This window comes from Monodelphis domestica, chromosome 2, assembly GCF_027887165.1.
Source record: "Monodelphis domestica isolate mMonDom1 chromosome 2, mMonDom1.pri, whole genome shotgun sequence".
In the NCBI taxonomy this organism is placed as follows: domain Eukaryota; kingdom Metazoa; phylum Chordata; class Mammalia; order Didelphimorphia; family Didelphidae; genus Monodelphis; species Monodelphis domestica.
The window spans coordinates 290762015-290779587 of record NC_077228.1 but is presented as its reverse complement, the minus strand read 5'-3'; the positions used below and the strand labels follow the sequence as shown (position 1 = coordinate 290779587).

The 17573-nt window shown below is 38.4% G+C and overlaps 1 protein-coding gene across 1 annotated transcript in view; it reads left to right on the top strand.

Annotated features, from left to right (window-relative positions):
• Positions 1-496: 496 nt before the first annotated feature.
• Positions 497-17573, top strand: part of CLIC5 (chloride intracellular channel 5) — a 254156-nt gene continuing 237079 nt past the window's right edge. The window contains exon 1 of the mRNA XM_056818344.1: positions 497-642. Coding sequence (XP_056674322.1) covers positions 501-642 — 142 coding nt within the window. The 5' untranslated portion in view covers positions 497-500. The remainder of the gene's footprint in view (positions 643-17573) is intronic.

The window sequence follows — 17573 nt, the reverse complement described above, 5'->3', positions numbered from 1 at the left end:
TACTGAAATTCTTGGGGACTTGTAAAAGAGTGAGTGACTTGGCCAGCTTCATTCAGCCAATAAGACTAAAGAACTGATCCTCGCAGCTCAGGCAGTCTACTCTAATTACAGGTGAGGCATAGCCAAAAATTTTAGGGCCAGAAGTTAGGAGGCTAGTGTTCTAGGGCTAATTCCACTTCTCACTTCAGAACCTCATTATCTCATGTCTTAGTTTCTTCAAATAAAATGAACTTTATAATATCTCCTCTGCCTACCTCAGAGGACTCAAGTTGGTACCAAATCAAGTGAAATAATGCATATGAAAATGATTTTGAAAATTCAAGTATTTCATGTTTGCTAGCATTTAAATTGGCTAGCATTCTCTACAGGAAATAAATGTGACATTGTGAATTATTAAATGTGACAATTATGTTGGTGGGTGGGGCCTCATTTTTTGAGAATAAAACTTGGTGAATTGCCAGGGTCAGACCATGAATGACTAGTTGAATTAGGACTGGTTAATGAGTGGATCAATATTAACAAGCATATGTAATCAAGTTTTCTCTGGCACAGGAGATCCCAGAACAAAACTAGAACAAATCAAGGGAGAAGAATTGATTGATGTTTTATCAACAGATACACTGGAAGATGATACAGGCCCAGGTGAGTAGAAATCTCTGTCTTGCCTCTGGGAAATAGGTTTCTTTTAAACAAAAACAGACTAGAAACCACCTTTTGGTATTGCTAGAAATATCTTTTCTGGGAGATGTGTATGTCTGTCTGGTCTATGCAGCACCTACCTTTGATCATCTGTAGAGAAAAAGCATTTAGGATATAAGTGTTAGGGAGGGTACACCTGGATGATTCAGATAATTCATTATTGATACATTTATTTTTTTCGTGAGTAATATAAAAGGGAAAGTTCCCTGCAATTATTCACACTACCTTACACTGCCTGCATAAAATATTGGGAAGGCAAATTCAAATTCATTCTCACCTATACATGAGCTATATTCCAATGCATGTTTAAATTTGCAGGTTAATAAGACTTGTTTTCTAAATAGTGCTCTTCTCATCCACCCTTATTCATGGACAGCTAAATTGGAAACATCAAAATAAAGAGCTTAATCATATAAATTTCTCATCCACCAAATGGACAGTAGTGATGAGAAGTATGTATGAATAGACATGAGTATATGTGTGTAGACAGAGAAAAGCCTAGAATAGTGAATAGAAGGCTAGCCTCAGGCAGGAAGATGACAAGGGGTCAAGTGCTGCCTCTGATACATGTTGACAATATAACCCTCAATAATTCACTCTCAATGCCTCCAGCAAATCTCACAGTGAGCCAAGAAAGTCATGCCCCCAGACTCCAGAACCACCAAAAAGAAATGTTACTTCTTACTTAAGTAGGAGGAAAATCCGGTGATTTAATACGACATTGAAAAAAAAAACACATTCTGTTCCCATTTGTCTAACAAATCTAAAAAGATACAGTTATAATTCATAGTAAAAGCTAACCCACTCCCAGGGAATTAATTTATTCTACTTTTACTTTTTTTCCCCTCTTTATAAGGTCTAGGGTCAGGACCTCAGAAATCATCTAATCCAAACTCTTCCTTTTACAGATGTGTAAAATGAGACCTCAGAAAAGAGAGATCACATGGCTAGGAACGTGGCAGAGGCAAGGTCTAAAGCTAGGTCTATTAACCTAGAAGCTAGAACTCTTTTCACTACCCTGCATGACCTCTGCTGGAGGCCTTTAAATTTGCAGCTGATTATATTTGCTTCAAATTCAATATGTTTTTTCTTTTCTTGGGGGTTTCTTTTTTCCTTCCTTCCTTCCTTCCTTCCTTCCTTCCTTCCTTCCTTCCTTCCTTCCTTCCTTCCTTCCTTCCTTCCTTCCTTCCTTCCTTCCTTCCTTCCTTCCTTCCTTCCTCCCTCCCTCCTTCCCTCCCTCCCTCCCTTCCTTCCTTCCTTCCTTCCTTCCTTCCTTCCTTCCTTCCTTCCTTCCTTCCTTCCTTCCTTCCTTCCTTCCTTCCTTCCTTCCTTCCTTCCTTCCTTCCTTCCTTTCTTCCTTCCTTCCTTCCTTCCTTCCTACCTTTCTTTCTTTTTTCTTTCTTTCTTTTTTCTTCCTTCCTTCCTTCCTTCCTTCCTTCCTACCTTTCTTTCTTTCTTTCTTTCTTTCTTTCTTTCTTTCTTTCTTTCTTTCTTTCTTTCTTTCTTTCTTTCTTTCTTTCTTTCTTTCTTTCTTTCTTTCTTTCTTTCTTTCTTTCTTTCTTTTTTCTTTCTTTCTTTCTTTCTCTCTCTATTTCTCTTCTTCTCTCTTTCTTTCTCTCTTTTTCTCTCTTTCTTCTTTCCTTCCTTTCTCTCCTTCTTTCTTTCTCTCCTTCTTTCTTTCTCTCCCTTTCTTTCTTTCTTTCTTTCTTTCTTTCTTTCTTTCTTTCTTTCTTTCTTTCTTTTTCTTTCTTTCTCTATCCTTTTTTCTCTCTTTCTTTCTTTCTCTCTCTTTATCTCTTTCTCTCTCTTTATCTCTTTCTCTCTCTTTATCTCTTTCTCTCTCTTTTTTCTTTCTTTCTTTCTTTTTCTCTCTTTCTTAAATTGGGATTTGGTTTCACTATGGTACAAGCTTCTTTGTTCTATGGAGTTTCTTCTATGGAAAGACTTTCCTGATTTCCCCCCTCCCCTCCAATTACTCTTGATTTATCACTTTTTGTTTAGTTTATATATACTCATAGGCATGCTTATTTCTTTGCTAGGTAAAACATAAGTCCTTTGATTATGGCTATTGTCTCTTTCTTTATATTTGTATTCCCAGGACCTTGGATATAGTGGGAACTCAATAAATGTCATTTTAATAAAATAAATTTTATTGCTATTTAAAATCTATATTGTCTAAATTTCCCCCTTTGTTTTTCCTTCCCCACTTATGGGGAATCGTTTCATAATAAAGAGATTTTGATACATTCTTTTAAAAAAAGAGAGAGAAAAGGGGAGTGGAGCATCAAAAAAAACGGAAAAATATAAAAATGTAGTCAATGTTCCACACTCATGGACTAGACCTTAACACTTTACCTATGGGAAGGAGTAAGGGAAGGTAGATTGTTCTCATTTCTTTGGGACTAGACTTGTGCTTTGTAGTTTGTAAAGTTCATTTGTTTTTAAACCCTTACCTTCCATATTAGAATCAATACAGTATATTGGTTCCAAGGCAGAAGAGCAGTAAGGGTTATGCAATGGGGGTTGTGACTTGCCCAGGGTCACACAGCTAGAAAGTGTCTGAGATCAGATTTGAACCTAGGACCTCCTGTCTCCAGGCCTGGCTCTCAAACCACTTTGTGCCACCCAGCTGCCCTCCTATAATATTCATTTTTGATAATTTTGTGCTATAGTTTTTTCCCCATTTACATTATTGTAGTCATTATTTATTATTGTTTTCTTGACTTTGTTTAATTCACTTTGCATCTGTTTAAATAAGTCTTTCCAGACTTTTTTTTTTTGCAGGCATGGTATTTGCTATTTCTTATAGCACAATAATATCCCAAAACTTTCATATACCACAATTCATTTAACCTTTTCCCAATAAGGGACTTCTGTTTTGTCTCTTTTTTTGTTCATTTATCTGTTTATTTATTTTCCACCACAAAAAAGAAATCTGCTTTAAATATTTTCTTGTATATGGAGACTTTCTCTTTTAACAGTGACTTCCTTGGGTTATGTGACTAGTAATGGGGTGTGGATATTTTTGTCATTTAATTTGGAGAATAGTGACATTAACAGTTGATTAAAAATGTGTGTGAAATAAGGAAAAAAGAAAAGTGGTAGAAAGGAAGAAAATGCAAATAAAAACCCCACAATGCATCAATACTATTGCTGGGTCTATTTCCCAAGGAGATCAGGGGAAAAGGAAAATAACCTATATATTTGAAAATACTTACACTAGTTTGCCTTGTGGTGACAGAGAATTGGAAATCGAGAGGATATTCATCAATTGGAGAATGGCTAAATAAACCGACATAGGATTGTGATGGAATACTACTGCACAGCAAGAAAGAATAAGCAGATTAATATTTTAAAACCTCGGAAATAAGAACAGGAGATAATGAAGAGTAAAATGATTAGAACCAAGAGAACATTATATACAGCTACAGATTTAATACTTGAAGACTAACTCATGAATGTTTACCTCCAGAGAATGAATGGAGAAGTGGAAACAGGAAGGACAAAAATCTAACTAGTTTACTGGATGATACCTTCTGTGGTGTGGGGAGGGGAGGGAGGGACTACATAAAATTAAATAATTAAATAAATGAATAAAGAAAATGTAAATTAAAAAAAAAAAGAAGAGAAAATGTATAATTGGTTGGTTATCACTTTATGGGTTTAGAACTGGTGGCAGCAAAACTTAACAAAAAAAAAAAAGAAAGAAAAATTACTCCTGGCTCCATCATTATATGTGGAATATTCACAAAACTTATAAAATAATGATCACTGGTCACATAGACCCTCTCGGTTTTTCTCCATGTGAAAAATAAGATAAAGAGCTCCTCTAAAAGCCCAGAATCTATGATGAAAAGCAGACAACACTTCCCTCTTATGGAAGTAAGGGGTAAGAACAATTAGAGGAAGGCTAAAAGAAGTTTTCAGGGTTGACCTCTGGTACCTACCAGGTGCCATCACACTCAAAGCTGAGAAGAAATTATTTTATTAGAAGTAGTGCACAAAGTCATTACTATAATTTACACATTTGTTGACCCCTTTATATGAAAATCCGGTACATGTTTTAAACTTCTAAAGACATTACTGGCATTTTTTCTATTCTGACTCAGGGAAGGAATCTTGATAGTAGAGAAAATTGAACCAATATTAGCTTATAGTTCCTTCTCTTAACTAGATATAATCACTCTGTAGTTTAGCAATGGTTAAAAAAGTAGACACTAAAGTGTTTTGGGGAGTGCTGTTTCTGATAGAGAACAGACTTCCAGACCAAGAATCAAGCATCTGTCTGTCAAATATTTTTAAATTTCCTATTTACCACCCAAGTCCTGCATTATTGTTTCCTGATAGTCATTTAATACACATAAAATTAAAAATCCATGCCCAATAAAATCTCTGAAATTTTAATTTCTTCTATTCCCACTCTATAATTCCAAGCAAATATCTGGTATACTGTTGTGACGGCCAGCCTCTGCAATTCTGTCCCAGTCTGTTATCAAACTGGGACAACAGCATCGAGGTTGAGTCTTTTATAGTATTCTCAGAAACACAAAGTGAGGAAGAGACTAAGCAAACAGGACGGCGGAAGGCACCTGTTGAACCAAGACAGCTCTGTATGATAAAGAGTAAGAAAAAATAAAAGCACTCCCAGGAGCGTGTTGTTTAAAAAGATAACAGATCCACAAGGAATTCTTTTTGGAACAGGAAAGACAAGTTTCCATAAAAAGCTCACAGAGGATGGGAAAGCTACTATCCAAGAATACTCCCAGCAGAATATTCAGGCATTTTTCAGTTGTATTGTGATCCCAGTTAGGGTTTTCTTGGCAAAGATTCTGGAATGGTGCCAGTTCCTTTTCCACCTCATTTTGTAGATGAGGAAACTGAGGATATAAGGTTAAGTGACTTGCTCAGGTCACTAGCTAATAAGTGTCTGAGATAATATGAGGACAGGTAGGTGGTACAGTGAATGGAGTGCTGGGTCTGGAGTCAAGAAGATTTGAGTTCAAATTTGGCCTCAGTCTCTTACTAGCCATATTACCCTGGGCAAGTCACTTAACCTCTTTTTGCCTCATTTTCCTCAGTTGTAAAATGGATAGGATAATAACAATACCTAAAGCACTTAGCACAGTGCCTAGAATAAAGTAGGCAATATGCAAATGCTAGCTATCATCATTATATAATGTAAACTTTAAAAATTAGTATTCAGTACTCTACGTATTATATTTAATAATATTTATTTATATTTAACTTGAAGCAAAGGGAAAGTAAAAGGCTAGAAAAACGGAGAGAGCTCACCAGCTTTCCACATGGAAAAGAGAGTGAGAGCGGCTTTACCCACAGATTAAAACTCATAACATAAAGGAGGCACATAAACAGAAAGGGAAAGGGGAATTTTGGGATGAGGAAAGAATGCTGGGAGATGAAGTCCAAAGGATACAAATTTCCACTTATACAATACATTAGAGAGATCTAAACAGAATAGTTTGCGAAAACTGGGAGAATAGATGGGGTGCAAGGGATGAGAAGTAAGAGAATCATGGAAGAATTCATGAAGGGGGTACCACCTAAGCTAGTCCTGGACAGAGATAAAGGATAATAAACAGAGTCATTTTAGGTTTTCAGTTCAGACACTGGAAATCCAAAGCAGGGGAAATGTGGAGTCTTTTTTTTTAAAGAATGTACAGTATATGAAGGATAATGTTGCTTGAAAATGTAGTAAGACAGACTGGAATCAATCCATTCTTAAACTTGAGCTAGGTGGTTCAGTGTATAGAGAGCCAGGACTAGAGATGGGGGATCATGGGCTCTAATCTGGCCTCAGACTTTTTCTACACAAATCACTTAACCCTAATGCTCTTGTTGGAATTACCAGGGGAATTGTCTTGGAACTGGGTGGATCCAGGGATGGCCACTAGACAGTGGTGCAACACATTGCTGGATGATTACAAGGGAAGCATGGGGACAGCAATTCCTGTAGGGAATCAATGCACCACACCATGTTGTTGTCTTAGGGCAAATCCCCAATTCCCTCCACATATTTCTCCCATCTTCCTTTAGGGATATGAAATAATCAGTCCTTCCAATTAGTGTGATGAATCTGGCAGTGGTTCTAGTGATAGGTTGGAGAAGGAATAGGCTAGAAGGGAGACCAATTAGGAGATTTTTACAATAGCCCAGGAGAGAGCAGATGAGGTCTTGAATAGAAGGGGAACAGAGGGACTGAAAACTACCAGCCCAGGTACCCCAGCCAGGTGGGGAGTAAATTAATCAATCTGAGCCCTTCTTCCCTGCCTTGGGAGCAGAGAAGAGTAATTTATTTACACTGTGCTGTAGAGTTTACCAAGGTCTTTCTTTTCTATTAGGCAGGCAGCATAAACCTCATTGACTCTAATTTTTCAGATGAGGAAATTGAGAGTTGGAAAAATGAACTTACTTGGCCATGGTGTCTTGGGCAATAAGTGATAGAAGTAGTATACAAATCCTGGTTTGCTAATTACAAGTCTAGGACTGAATTTACCTGACTGGATAGCTTCAAGGAGTGGAAGTCAATAGGGAACCTGAGATCATCAGCTTTATAGGCTGAAAAGAGAGAAAAGGGTAGAGAGAGGTCATACTAAGAAGGCTAGAAAGACTAGGAACCTAGAACCCTTGAGAATGGCTGCCATTGGAAAACCTTGAAGACAACAATAAGAGAAGTGTGAGAAGCGTGGAAAAAGGCATAGTAGGATTGGGGTAAAGCCTCCTTCTAATTATGATTTCATGGTAAATAAGGTGGAATGTGCTCTTCAGAGATCACATTTCCATGCTATAGCTGAACACTGTCATTTCCTCTCTGCTATCCAGTCTAGATTGTCAGGAAATGAAGGTAATTCTATCCTCATCATTCTCCTCCTCCTTATGACAAAATATAAACAAAAAAATCAGTGCTTCTATGTTTGTGGTGTCATAACTTCATCTCTATTTTCCACTAGAATAAAATGCAAACCACTTAGGTTGCAATCCTGTTCCAAGCCACCTTTCAGGCATTTTTTCACAGGGTTCCGCTTCAATCACACTTCTTTTCAGCCAGACTGCGTTGCTATCTCTTTTCTGAATTTGTTCTGCCATCTTCTGTCTCCATATATTTATACAATCAAGTCTCCCCTTGACTGGACTGCATGCATGACCTCCTTAACACCAGTTGTCCAAAAGATGGAGCCATAAGTAGGAATTTTTGCACCTGGGTAAAGTACCACAAAGCATGTCCAAGACAAGTGGCAAAAATAGCATCTTCATCTCAGGATGCATTTAGAGAGGTATGCCTTCTGTGTCACTGAGAAATCTGTTTCACTGTGCTCTGGCCAGATCTCATTTAGAGTATTTTGTTTGGCTAAGGACATCACATTTAGGAAGGAAATTGCCCAGAAGAGGATAACCAGGATGGGGGAGAGCCTCAAGGTCATGCCACATGAGAAGCTGGTAAAGGACATGGGGATATTTAACATGAAGAAGAGATGGCTTTTGCCCAAACCCTCCTCTCCACTTAAATTCCCTTTTCTTGTCAAGACTACTACCACCCAGCCAGTCACCCAAGCTTACAACTTCAGTGCCAGCCTCAGCTCCTCACTCTAAGCCCGCATATCCAATCATCTGCCAAGTCCTGTTGACTGTACCTTCATATCTCTTATACATACCCCCTTGACACAAGTCTCATAAAAACCCTCTGAAACTCTGATCTTCTGATAAAAACCCTAGACATCTCCTTCCTGCCTTAAGACTCCATTCCATTCTATTCCATCCTTCCCTAAACTGCCACATTAATTTTTTTCTTATTTTCTGTCTTAGATTCAGTACTGTTTATTGGTTCCAAGGCATAAGAGCAGTAAAGGCTAGTCATGGGGGTTAAGTGACTTGCCCAATGGCTCCCTGTTCCTCAGAGGAGACTGAATCGCAAAATTAGTGTTAGAGGTGGGTCTAGAATTCAGTTCTCCTATCTCTAGCTTAATTCCAGGATCAAATATAAAATCCTCTGGTCTCTTTTTTTATTTTTCCAGCCTCTTCAACTCTTTCCATCCACAACATACTCTACATTCCAAGGATATTGGCCTCCTTTTTGTCACTCACACCTAACACTCCATCTTCCAGTTCAGTGCATTTTCTTTTTTTTTTTAATTGTATAATATTTTATTTGATCATTTCCAAGCATTATTCGTTAAAGACAAAGATCATTTTCTTTTCCTCCCCCCCCATAGACGATGCGTGATTTCACTGGGTATCACATGTGTTCTTGATTCGAACCCATTGCCATGTTGTTAATATTTGCATTAGAGTGTTCCTTTAGAGTCTCTCCTCTGTCATGTCCCCTCAACCACTGTAGTCAGGCAGTTGCTTTTCCTCGGTGTTTCTACTCCCACAGTTTATACTCTGCTTATGAATAGTGTTTTTTCTCCTAGATCCCTTCAGATTGTTCAGGGACATTACGCCGTCATTAATGGAGAAGTCCATTACTTTCGATTATACCACAGTGTATTAGTCTCTGTGTACAATGTTCTCCTGGTTCTGCTCCTCTCGCTCTGCATCGCTTCCTGGAGGTCGTTCCAGTCTCCATGGAATTACTCCACTTTATTATTCCTTTTAGCACAATAGTATTCCATCACCAACATATACCACAATTTGTTCTGCCATTCCCCAATTGATGGGCATCCCCTCGTTTTCCAATTTTTGGCCACCACAAAGAGCGCAGCTATGAATATTCTTGTACAAGTCTTTTTCTCCATTATCTCTTTGGGGTACAGACCCAGCAGTACTATGGCTGGATCAAAGGGCAGACAGACTTTTATCGCCCTTTGGGCATAGTTCCAAATTGCCCTCCAGAATGGTTGGATCAGTTCACAACTCCACCAGCAATGAATTAATGTCCCTACTTTGCCACATCCCCTCCAGCATTCATTACTTTCCTTTGCTGTTATGTTAGCCAATCTCCTAGGTGTGAGGTGATACCTCAAAGTTGTTTTGATTTGCATCTCTCTGATTATAAGAGATTTAGAACACTTCTTCATGTGCTTATTAATAGTTTTGATTTCTTTATCTGAGAACTGCCTATCCATGTCCCTTGCCCATTTATCAATTGGAGAATGGCTTGATTTTTTTGTACAATTGATTTAGCTCTTTATAAATTTGAGTAATTAAACCTTTGTCAGAGGTTTCTATGAAGATTTTCCCCCAATTTGTTGTTTCCCTTCTGATTTTAATTACATTGGTTTTGTTTGTACAAAAGCTTTTTAATTTAATTTAGTCAAAATTATTTATTTTACATTTTGTGATTCTTTCTATGTCTTGCTTGGTTTTAAAGTCTTTCCCCTCCCAAAGGTCTGACATGTATACTATTCTGTGTTTACCCAATTTACTTATGGTTTCCTTCTTTATGTTTAAGTCATTCACCCATTTTGAATTTATCTTGGTGTAAGGTGTGAGGTGTTGATCTATTCCTAATCTCTCCCACACTGTCTTCCAACTTTCTCAGCAGTTTTTATGAAATAGTGGATTTTTGTCCCAAAAGCTGGGATCTTTGGGTTTGTCATATACTGTCTTGCTGAGGTCGCTTGCCCCCAGTCTATTCCACTGATCCTCCTTTCTATCTCTTATCCAGTACCAAATTGTTTTGATGACTGCTGCTTTGTAATAGAGTTTAAGGTCTGGGACTGCAAGGCCCCCATCACTTGTGTTTTTTTTTTCATTATTTCCCTAGATATCCTTGATTTATTGTTATTCCAAATGAACTTTGTTATGGTTTTTTCTAAATCAGTAAAGAAATTTTTTGGGATTTCAATGGGTATGGCACTAAATACATAAATAAGTTTGGGTAGAATGTTCATTTTTATTATATTGGCTCATCCTATCCATGAACAGTTAATGTTTTTCCAATTGCTCAAGTCTAGTTTTAGTTGTGTGGAGAGTGTTTTGTAGTTGTGTTCATATAGTTCCTGTGTTTGTTTCGGGAGATAGATTCCTAAGTATTTTATTTTGTCTAAGGTGATTTTGAATGGGATTTCTCTTTCTAGTTCTTGCTGCTGAGCTGTGTTGGAATTATATAGAAATGCTGATGACTTATGTGGGTTTATTTTGTATCCTGCAACTTTGCTAAAGTTGTTGATTATTTCAATTAGCTTTTTGGTTAAATCTCTAGGATTCTTTAAGTAGACCATCATGTCATCTGCAAAGAGTGATAACTTGGTCTCCTCCTTGCCTATTTTGATGCCTTCAATTTCTTTTTCTTCTCTAATTGCTACTGCTAGTGTTTCTAGTACAATGTCAAATAGTAGAGATGATAATGGACATCCTTGTTTCACTCCTGATCTTATTGGGAATGCATCTAGTTTATCCCCATTACAGATAATATTAGCTGATCGTTTTAGATATATATACTGTTTATTATTTTTAGGAAAGACCCTTCTATTCCTATGCTTTCTAGTGTTTTTAATAGGAATGAGTGTTGTATTTTATCAAAGGCTTTTTCTGAGTCTATTAAGATAATCATGTGATTTTTGTTGGTTTGCTTGTTGATGTGATCAATTATGTGGATGGTTTTCCTAATATTGAACCAGCCCTGAATCCCTGGTATAAATCCTACTTGATCATGGTGGATGACCCTTCTGATCACTTCCTGGAGTCTTTTTTGCTAGTATCCTATTTACGATTTTTGCATCTATATTCATTAGGGAGATTGGTCTGTAGTTTTCTTTCTCTGTTTTTGACCTGCCTGGTTGTTTGTGTCATAAAAGGAGTTTGGTAGAACTCCCTCTTTGCTTATTATGTCAAATAGTTTGTATAGTATTGGAGTTAGCTGTTCTCTGAATGTTTGATAGAATTCACTGGTGAATCCATCAGGCCCTGGGGATTTTTTCTTAGGAAGTTCTTTGATGGCTTGTTGGATTTCATTTTCTGATATGGGATTATTTAAGAATTCTATTTCTTCTTCTGTTAGTCTAGGCAGTTTGTATTTTTGTATATATTTATCCATATCACCTAAATTGGTGTATTTATTGCCATATAATTGGGCAAAGTAATTTTTAATGATTGCCTTAATTACCTCTTCATCGGAGGTGATGTCCCCCTTTTCATCTTTGATGCTGTTAATTTGCTTTTCTTCCTTCCTTTTTAAAATTAGATTGACCAGTACTTCGTCTATTTTCTTTGTTTTTTCAAAGTACCAGCTTCTTGTCTTATTTATTAAATCAATAGTTCTATCACTTTCGATTTTATTAATTTCTCCCTTAATTTTTAGGATTTCTAGTTTGGTTTTCTGCTGGGGGTTTTTAATTTGATCGCTTTTGAGTTTTTGTATTTGCATTTCCAATAGATTGATCTCTGCTCTCCCTTGTTTGTTAATATATGCACTCAGGGATATGAATTTACCTCTGATTACCACTTTGGCTGCATCCCAAAAGGCTTGAAAGGATGTCTCGCCATTGTCATTTTCCTCGATGAAATTATTAATTGTTTCTATGATTTCTTCTTTAACTAAATGATTTTGGATTATCATATTATTTAAGTTCCAATTAATTTTTGATTTGGTTTTCCATGTACCATTACTGATAATTATTTTTATTGCCTTGTGATCTGAAAAGGCTGCATTTATTATTTCTGCTTTTCTGCATTTTTGTGCCATGTTTCTGTGACCTAATGTATGGTCAATCTTTGTGAATGTGCCATGTGGTGCTGAGAAGAAGGTGTATTCCTTTTTGTCCCTATTTATTTTTCTCCATATGTCTATTAATTCTAATATTTCTAAGATTTCATTCACTTCTTTTACCTCTTTCTTATTTAATTTTTGATTTGATTTATATAAATTTGATAATGGTTGGTTTAAGTCTCCCACTAATATGGTTTTACTGTCTATTTCTTCCTTCAACTCTCCTAGTTTCTCCATTAGAAATTTGGGTGCTACATTATTTGGTGCATACATGTTGATTAGTGATATTTCCTCATTATCTAAAGTCCCTTTTAACAAAATATAATTACCTTCCCTATCCCTTTTGATCAGGTCTATTTTTGCTTTGACTTTATCAGATATCACAATTACCACTCTGCCTTCTTTCTGTCAGTTGAATCCCAGAAAGTCTTACTCCATCCTTTAATTCTGACCTTGTGGGTATCTACCAGCCTCATGTGTGTTTCTTGAAGACAACATATGGTAAAGTTTTGGATTCTAATCCATTCTGCTATTCGTCTACATTTTATGGGTGAGTTCATCCCATTCACGTTCAAAGTTATAACTGTCACTGGTGGACTCCCTGGCATTTTGATATCCTTCCCTAATTCTAACCTTTCTTCTTCAGCTCTACCTTTTAGTCCAGTGATTTACTTTAAATCAGTCCCCCTTGTCCCCTCCCTTGATATGTTTTCCTTTCTAGTCCCTCCTGTTTTGTTCCCTACCCCTCCCCCCCTCTTCTTCCCTCCCTTTTTTGTGTTCCCTTCCCCCTACCCCCCTTGGTTTTCCCTTCTCCCTTCCCTTGTTGGGTAAGATAGAATTCAAGATCCCAATGGATCTGGATGTTCTTCCCTCTCAGAGTTGATTTCCCTGAGATTAATGTTTAAGTAAAAACTCTCTTCCTCTCCTTCTTATAGGAGTTTTCTTCCCCTCCCCTTCCTGTGTGAATCTTTGTGTGAGAAAGATTATTCTATTTGGTCTTTCTTTCCCCCCTTTTTACATATTACATTTTCCCCATATGTTAGTATACATAGATTGATATAAATGTAGTCCTTATAGAAGAGAGTTTGAGTAAAAGAAAAAGATAACATTTTTCTCCTTTTCCCTTTCCTTCATATTTACCTTTTCAGGTATTCCATGCTCTTTGTTTTTTGATATTGACCTTTCCACAGAGCTCTGGTGTTTTCTTTGCAAAAACTTGGAAATCTTCTATTTTGTTGAATGCCCATACTTTCCCTTGGAAGTATATAGTCAGTTTTGCTGGATAGCTGATTCTTGGTTGAAGACCCAGCTCTCTTGCCTTTCTGATAATCATGTTCCACGCATTATGGTCATTCAGAGTGGAACTTGCAAGGTCTTGTGTGACCCTGATTGGCATTCCTTTATATCTAAATTGTCTTTTTTTGGCTTCTTGTAGGATTTTTTCTTTTGTTTGAAAGCTTTGGAATTTGGCAATTACATTCCTGGGAGTTGTCTTTTGGGGATTTAGTGTAGAGGGTGTTCTGTGAGCTCTGTCAGTGGCTGTATTGCCCCCTTGTTCTAGAATCTCTGGACAATTTTCTGTGATTATATCTTGTATTACGATGTCGAGTTTGCTGTTTATTTCTGGCTTTTCTGGAAGTCCAATTATTTTTAAATTATCTCTTCTTCCTTTATTTTCCAAGTCTGTCACCTTGTCAGTGAGATATTTTATGTTCTCTTCTAATTTCTTGGTCTTTTGGCTTTGCTTTATTAATTCTTGCTCGTTGTCTTCGAGTTGCCTGATTCTGACTTTTAAAGCCTGGTTTTCCTTTTCATTTTGGTCAAACTGGTTTTGTAGATGTGTGAATTTCTTTTGCATTATTTCCTACTTTTCCTCCCAGAGGGCTTCCATCTTTTTGATCCTTTCCGATTCAAATTATTCATGGGTTTGTGGAGAGTTTCCATTTCCTTTGGAATGTTTCAGAGCATTTGCTTGTGTTTCCTCTTCTATCTCCTCTGTATTTTGTATTTTTGCTCCATAAAATGTGTCCAAAGTTGCTCCCTTCTTCTTGTTTTTCTTGGAATTTTGGGGCTTTTGTGCTTCTGTGGAGTTTGCCATCTCTATCTGAGTGGGGAGGACTAGCTTTTCTTATATCTGTCTGGTGTTCAGAGATTTTAGCCCTAGGCAGATTGTCCGTTCTATGCATTTGTTGTTCTGTCTTCCTGGGGAAGCTAAGAATTGCCGGTGTTTCCGTGTTACTGCCCTCCTCAGTTCCCTCCCGATGCTTCTCTATTGCCTTACTTCCACGCTCTGAGCCTGGCTTGGCCCTTTCCACGGGGTGTTTGTTTCTGTGCCTTAGCTGGCCAGGAGAGCCAGCACTCTGAGGGGGGAGGGGCCGTGGATTCCTGGAGCTCCGAGGGCTCCTGATAAGATTAACTTTCTCTGGGTTGAACTGAGTATGCTTTGAGGCAGGGACCTTCCGTGAGACTCAGATGGAAGGATCTGGTCAGGGGGCTATAGGCTCCTCCTGTCTTTGTTTCCCTGCTGTCTGGGTGCCTCCTCGACTGGGTCAGGTTGTTTTCAGGATGTGGCCTTCAGCTCTGAGGCTCTTTTGCCAGCCCTAAGGGTTACTGTTGTTTCAGACGACCCTGCTCTCTGAGGGGGGAGGGACCGTGGCTCCCCAGAGCTCTGAGAGCCAGTGATAGGATTAACCTCAGACTGAGTATGCCCTGAGGGAAGGACCTTTGATGAGACTCAGATGGAAGGATCCGGTCAGGGGGCTACAGGCTCCCCCTATCTCTCTCTGTTTCCCTGCTGTCTGGGTGCCCCCTCAACTGGATCAGGTTGTTTTCAGGAAGCTGCCTTCAGGATAGCCAGCCCTGAGGCTCTGAGGTTCCCTCTACTGCCTCTGGGTTGGGGGGATGGGTCCTGGGACCTTCCTTCTGTCTACCCCTTAGGTCCGAGTGATCTCGTGTTCTGGCTTTTGGGGGGGGCATGCCTTTTGATACAGGTCCAGGTCCAGGAGGAGGATTCCTGGGGTCTATGCTGTTGTTCGTTTTGAATTTCGGTGCCTTAGAAGCATATAGTTTCAGTTCGGTAGGGAAGGGTTTCCGGAGATCTGAACTTTAGCTTTCTCTAAGCCGCCATCTTGACCGGAAGTTCAGTACATTTTCATTGGCCATCCTCCAATCTGGAATATTCTCCTTCCTCATCTCTGTCTTCTGGATTGCCTGTCTTCCTTCAAGCACCATCTAAAATTCTACCTTCTCCAAAAAACCTTTCCCTCTCCTCCCTAATGCTAATACCTTCCCTCTTTTGATTATCTCCAATATATGATATATTATGATATAATAGTGATGATTGAATATGACAATATAATATAACATAATATAGCACATAGTAGGTGCTTATTAATATTTCTTGATTTGACTTGATAATTGTCTTTAGGCACTAGAAGCTTTGTGATAAAAAGAAGAAAGTGGCATTATACTTACTTTGTTTGTCTGCAGAGAGTAAACCTGGAGCACGGAGTACATGTTGCAAAGAGGCAATTTTAGATCACATGTCATGAAAAACTCCCTAACCATTAGAGCTATTTGAAAGTAGAATGGCTTGTCTCTCCTCAAAAAGTAGTAGATTCTCTCTCATTGGAGATTTTCTTTCAAAAGCTCAACAACCTCATGACAGGCATGTTGCTTCAAGGACACAAGTTGGACTAGACTGAAATTCTGTGACTCAGTTGTGGAGAAGTAAAGACAGAAACATAATTTACCATGAGTCCAGTGATGGGGACATTGACTTCAATCCACATCCTTTTTTAAAATAAGAATTATAACATTTCTAACTTTCTACTTAAACTGATGATTCTTGATAACTAGGTGCTAACATCTGTTGATTCTTTATCATGAGTCAGGAAATTATTCTTGTCCCTACGTCCCTGTGGAACATATGTATACCCATCAGTACCTCATCTGGAAGACCAAACTCCTGATTGACTTTCAGTGACTGGGGCTGCTTTCCCAAATCATTAGCAGACTGCTATTGGGAAGGGGGAGTCTTTACAGAGGAGCCACTCTTTTGCAAGAGGAAACAGGCCAGCTCAGCCCTTTTTGGATTTTTCTTTTCCTTTTCCTGTTTAGATGACTGCTCTTCTGGGGAAGAGTAAACCTATGACTATGGGCTCTTCTCTTCCTCTACTCTAGAAAGTGGTACTGGCTCCCTTGGAAAACATGAGGATCCACTTCCACAAGGAGGCAGTGTGATATAGTAGAAACAGCATTGGCCCTGGAGTTTGGGTTCCTACCTTGCTTCTTATGCTTTCTATAGGTCCAACCTTCAAGTCACTTCACCTTCCTTGGTCTTGCTTTGCTCATTTCTGAAATGAGAGGATAGGACAAGATGAGCAGTAAATATCTTCTAGCTCTAGGTCTGTGATTCTATCAGCTTGTCTACCAGGCAAGAGAAGACTGTTCCTTCCTCCTTCTTAGAACAGACTTCCCTAGCCTAAGAAAGGGAACCAACTAAGACTCTATAGATTTTCTAAAGGCAGTCATGTGACAGAAGCAGAGGCAGTGAGATTGTAGGATACAGCTTTCTAGGAGAGAAGGGGAAGTTTCCTTGGGAAATGCCAGCCTTGGAAGATTGCTTTCTCTAGGGGACTTCCAGGTAGAGAGTTCCAAATTAAAGAACTGACAAATCAAACATTCTCAAGAAAGGAGATCTCATGATCAGTGTTTTCTTTTTAGCAGGAGCATTGCCCACATGACCCTTGTGATGCAGGGCTGATTTTGGGGACCATAGAATTAGCAAGATAAAAGTCCCCAAATCTACAGTTTCAGTGAGTGTTTCAGACAATGTAGGCAAGGATATTATCTTTTTAGGAGCTTCCGAATATGCTTACCCTTGCTTCCAGAGAATTTATTTAGATGTTATATTTTTTTGGCATCTGTTTATGGGCTCCTGTGAGTCTTTTGTTTTTCTGCTGAGCAAAAAAAAAAAGCTGTCTATCCTATTCATTGATTACTTTGAATGCTTGTATGGCAACTAGAAGGAAGAACCGTGAGACTTCCAGGTAAACATGGTGGCAATCTAGACACAGGACTTTTCCTTTCCTCAGCACCTACCAATAGACCTACCTCAAAAGACCAAAAAAACCCCCCTCAAATTCATATGAATGAAGGGACTCTATAGTAGGGCATAGCATTGAAGGTACATGGGATTTGGGCA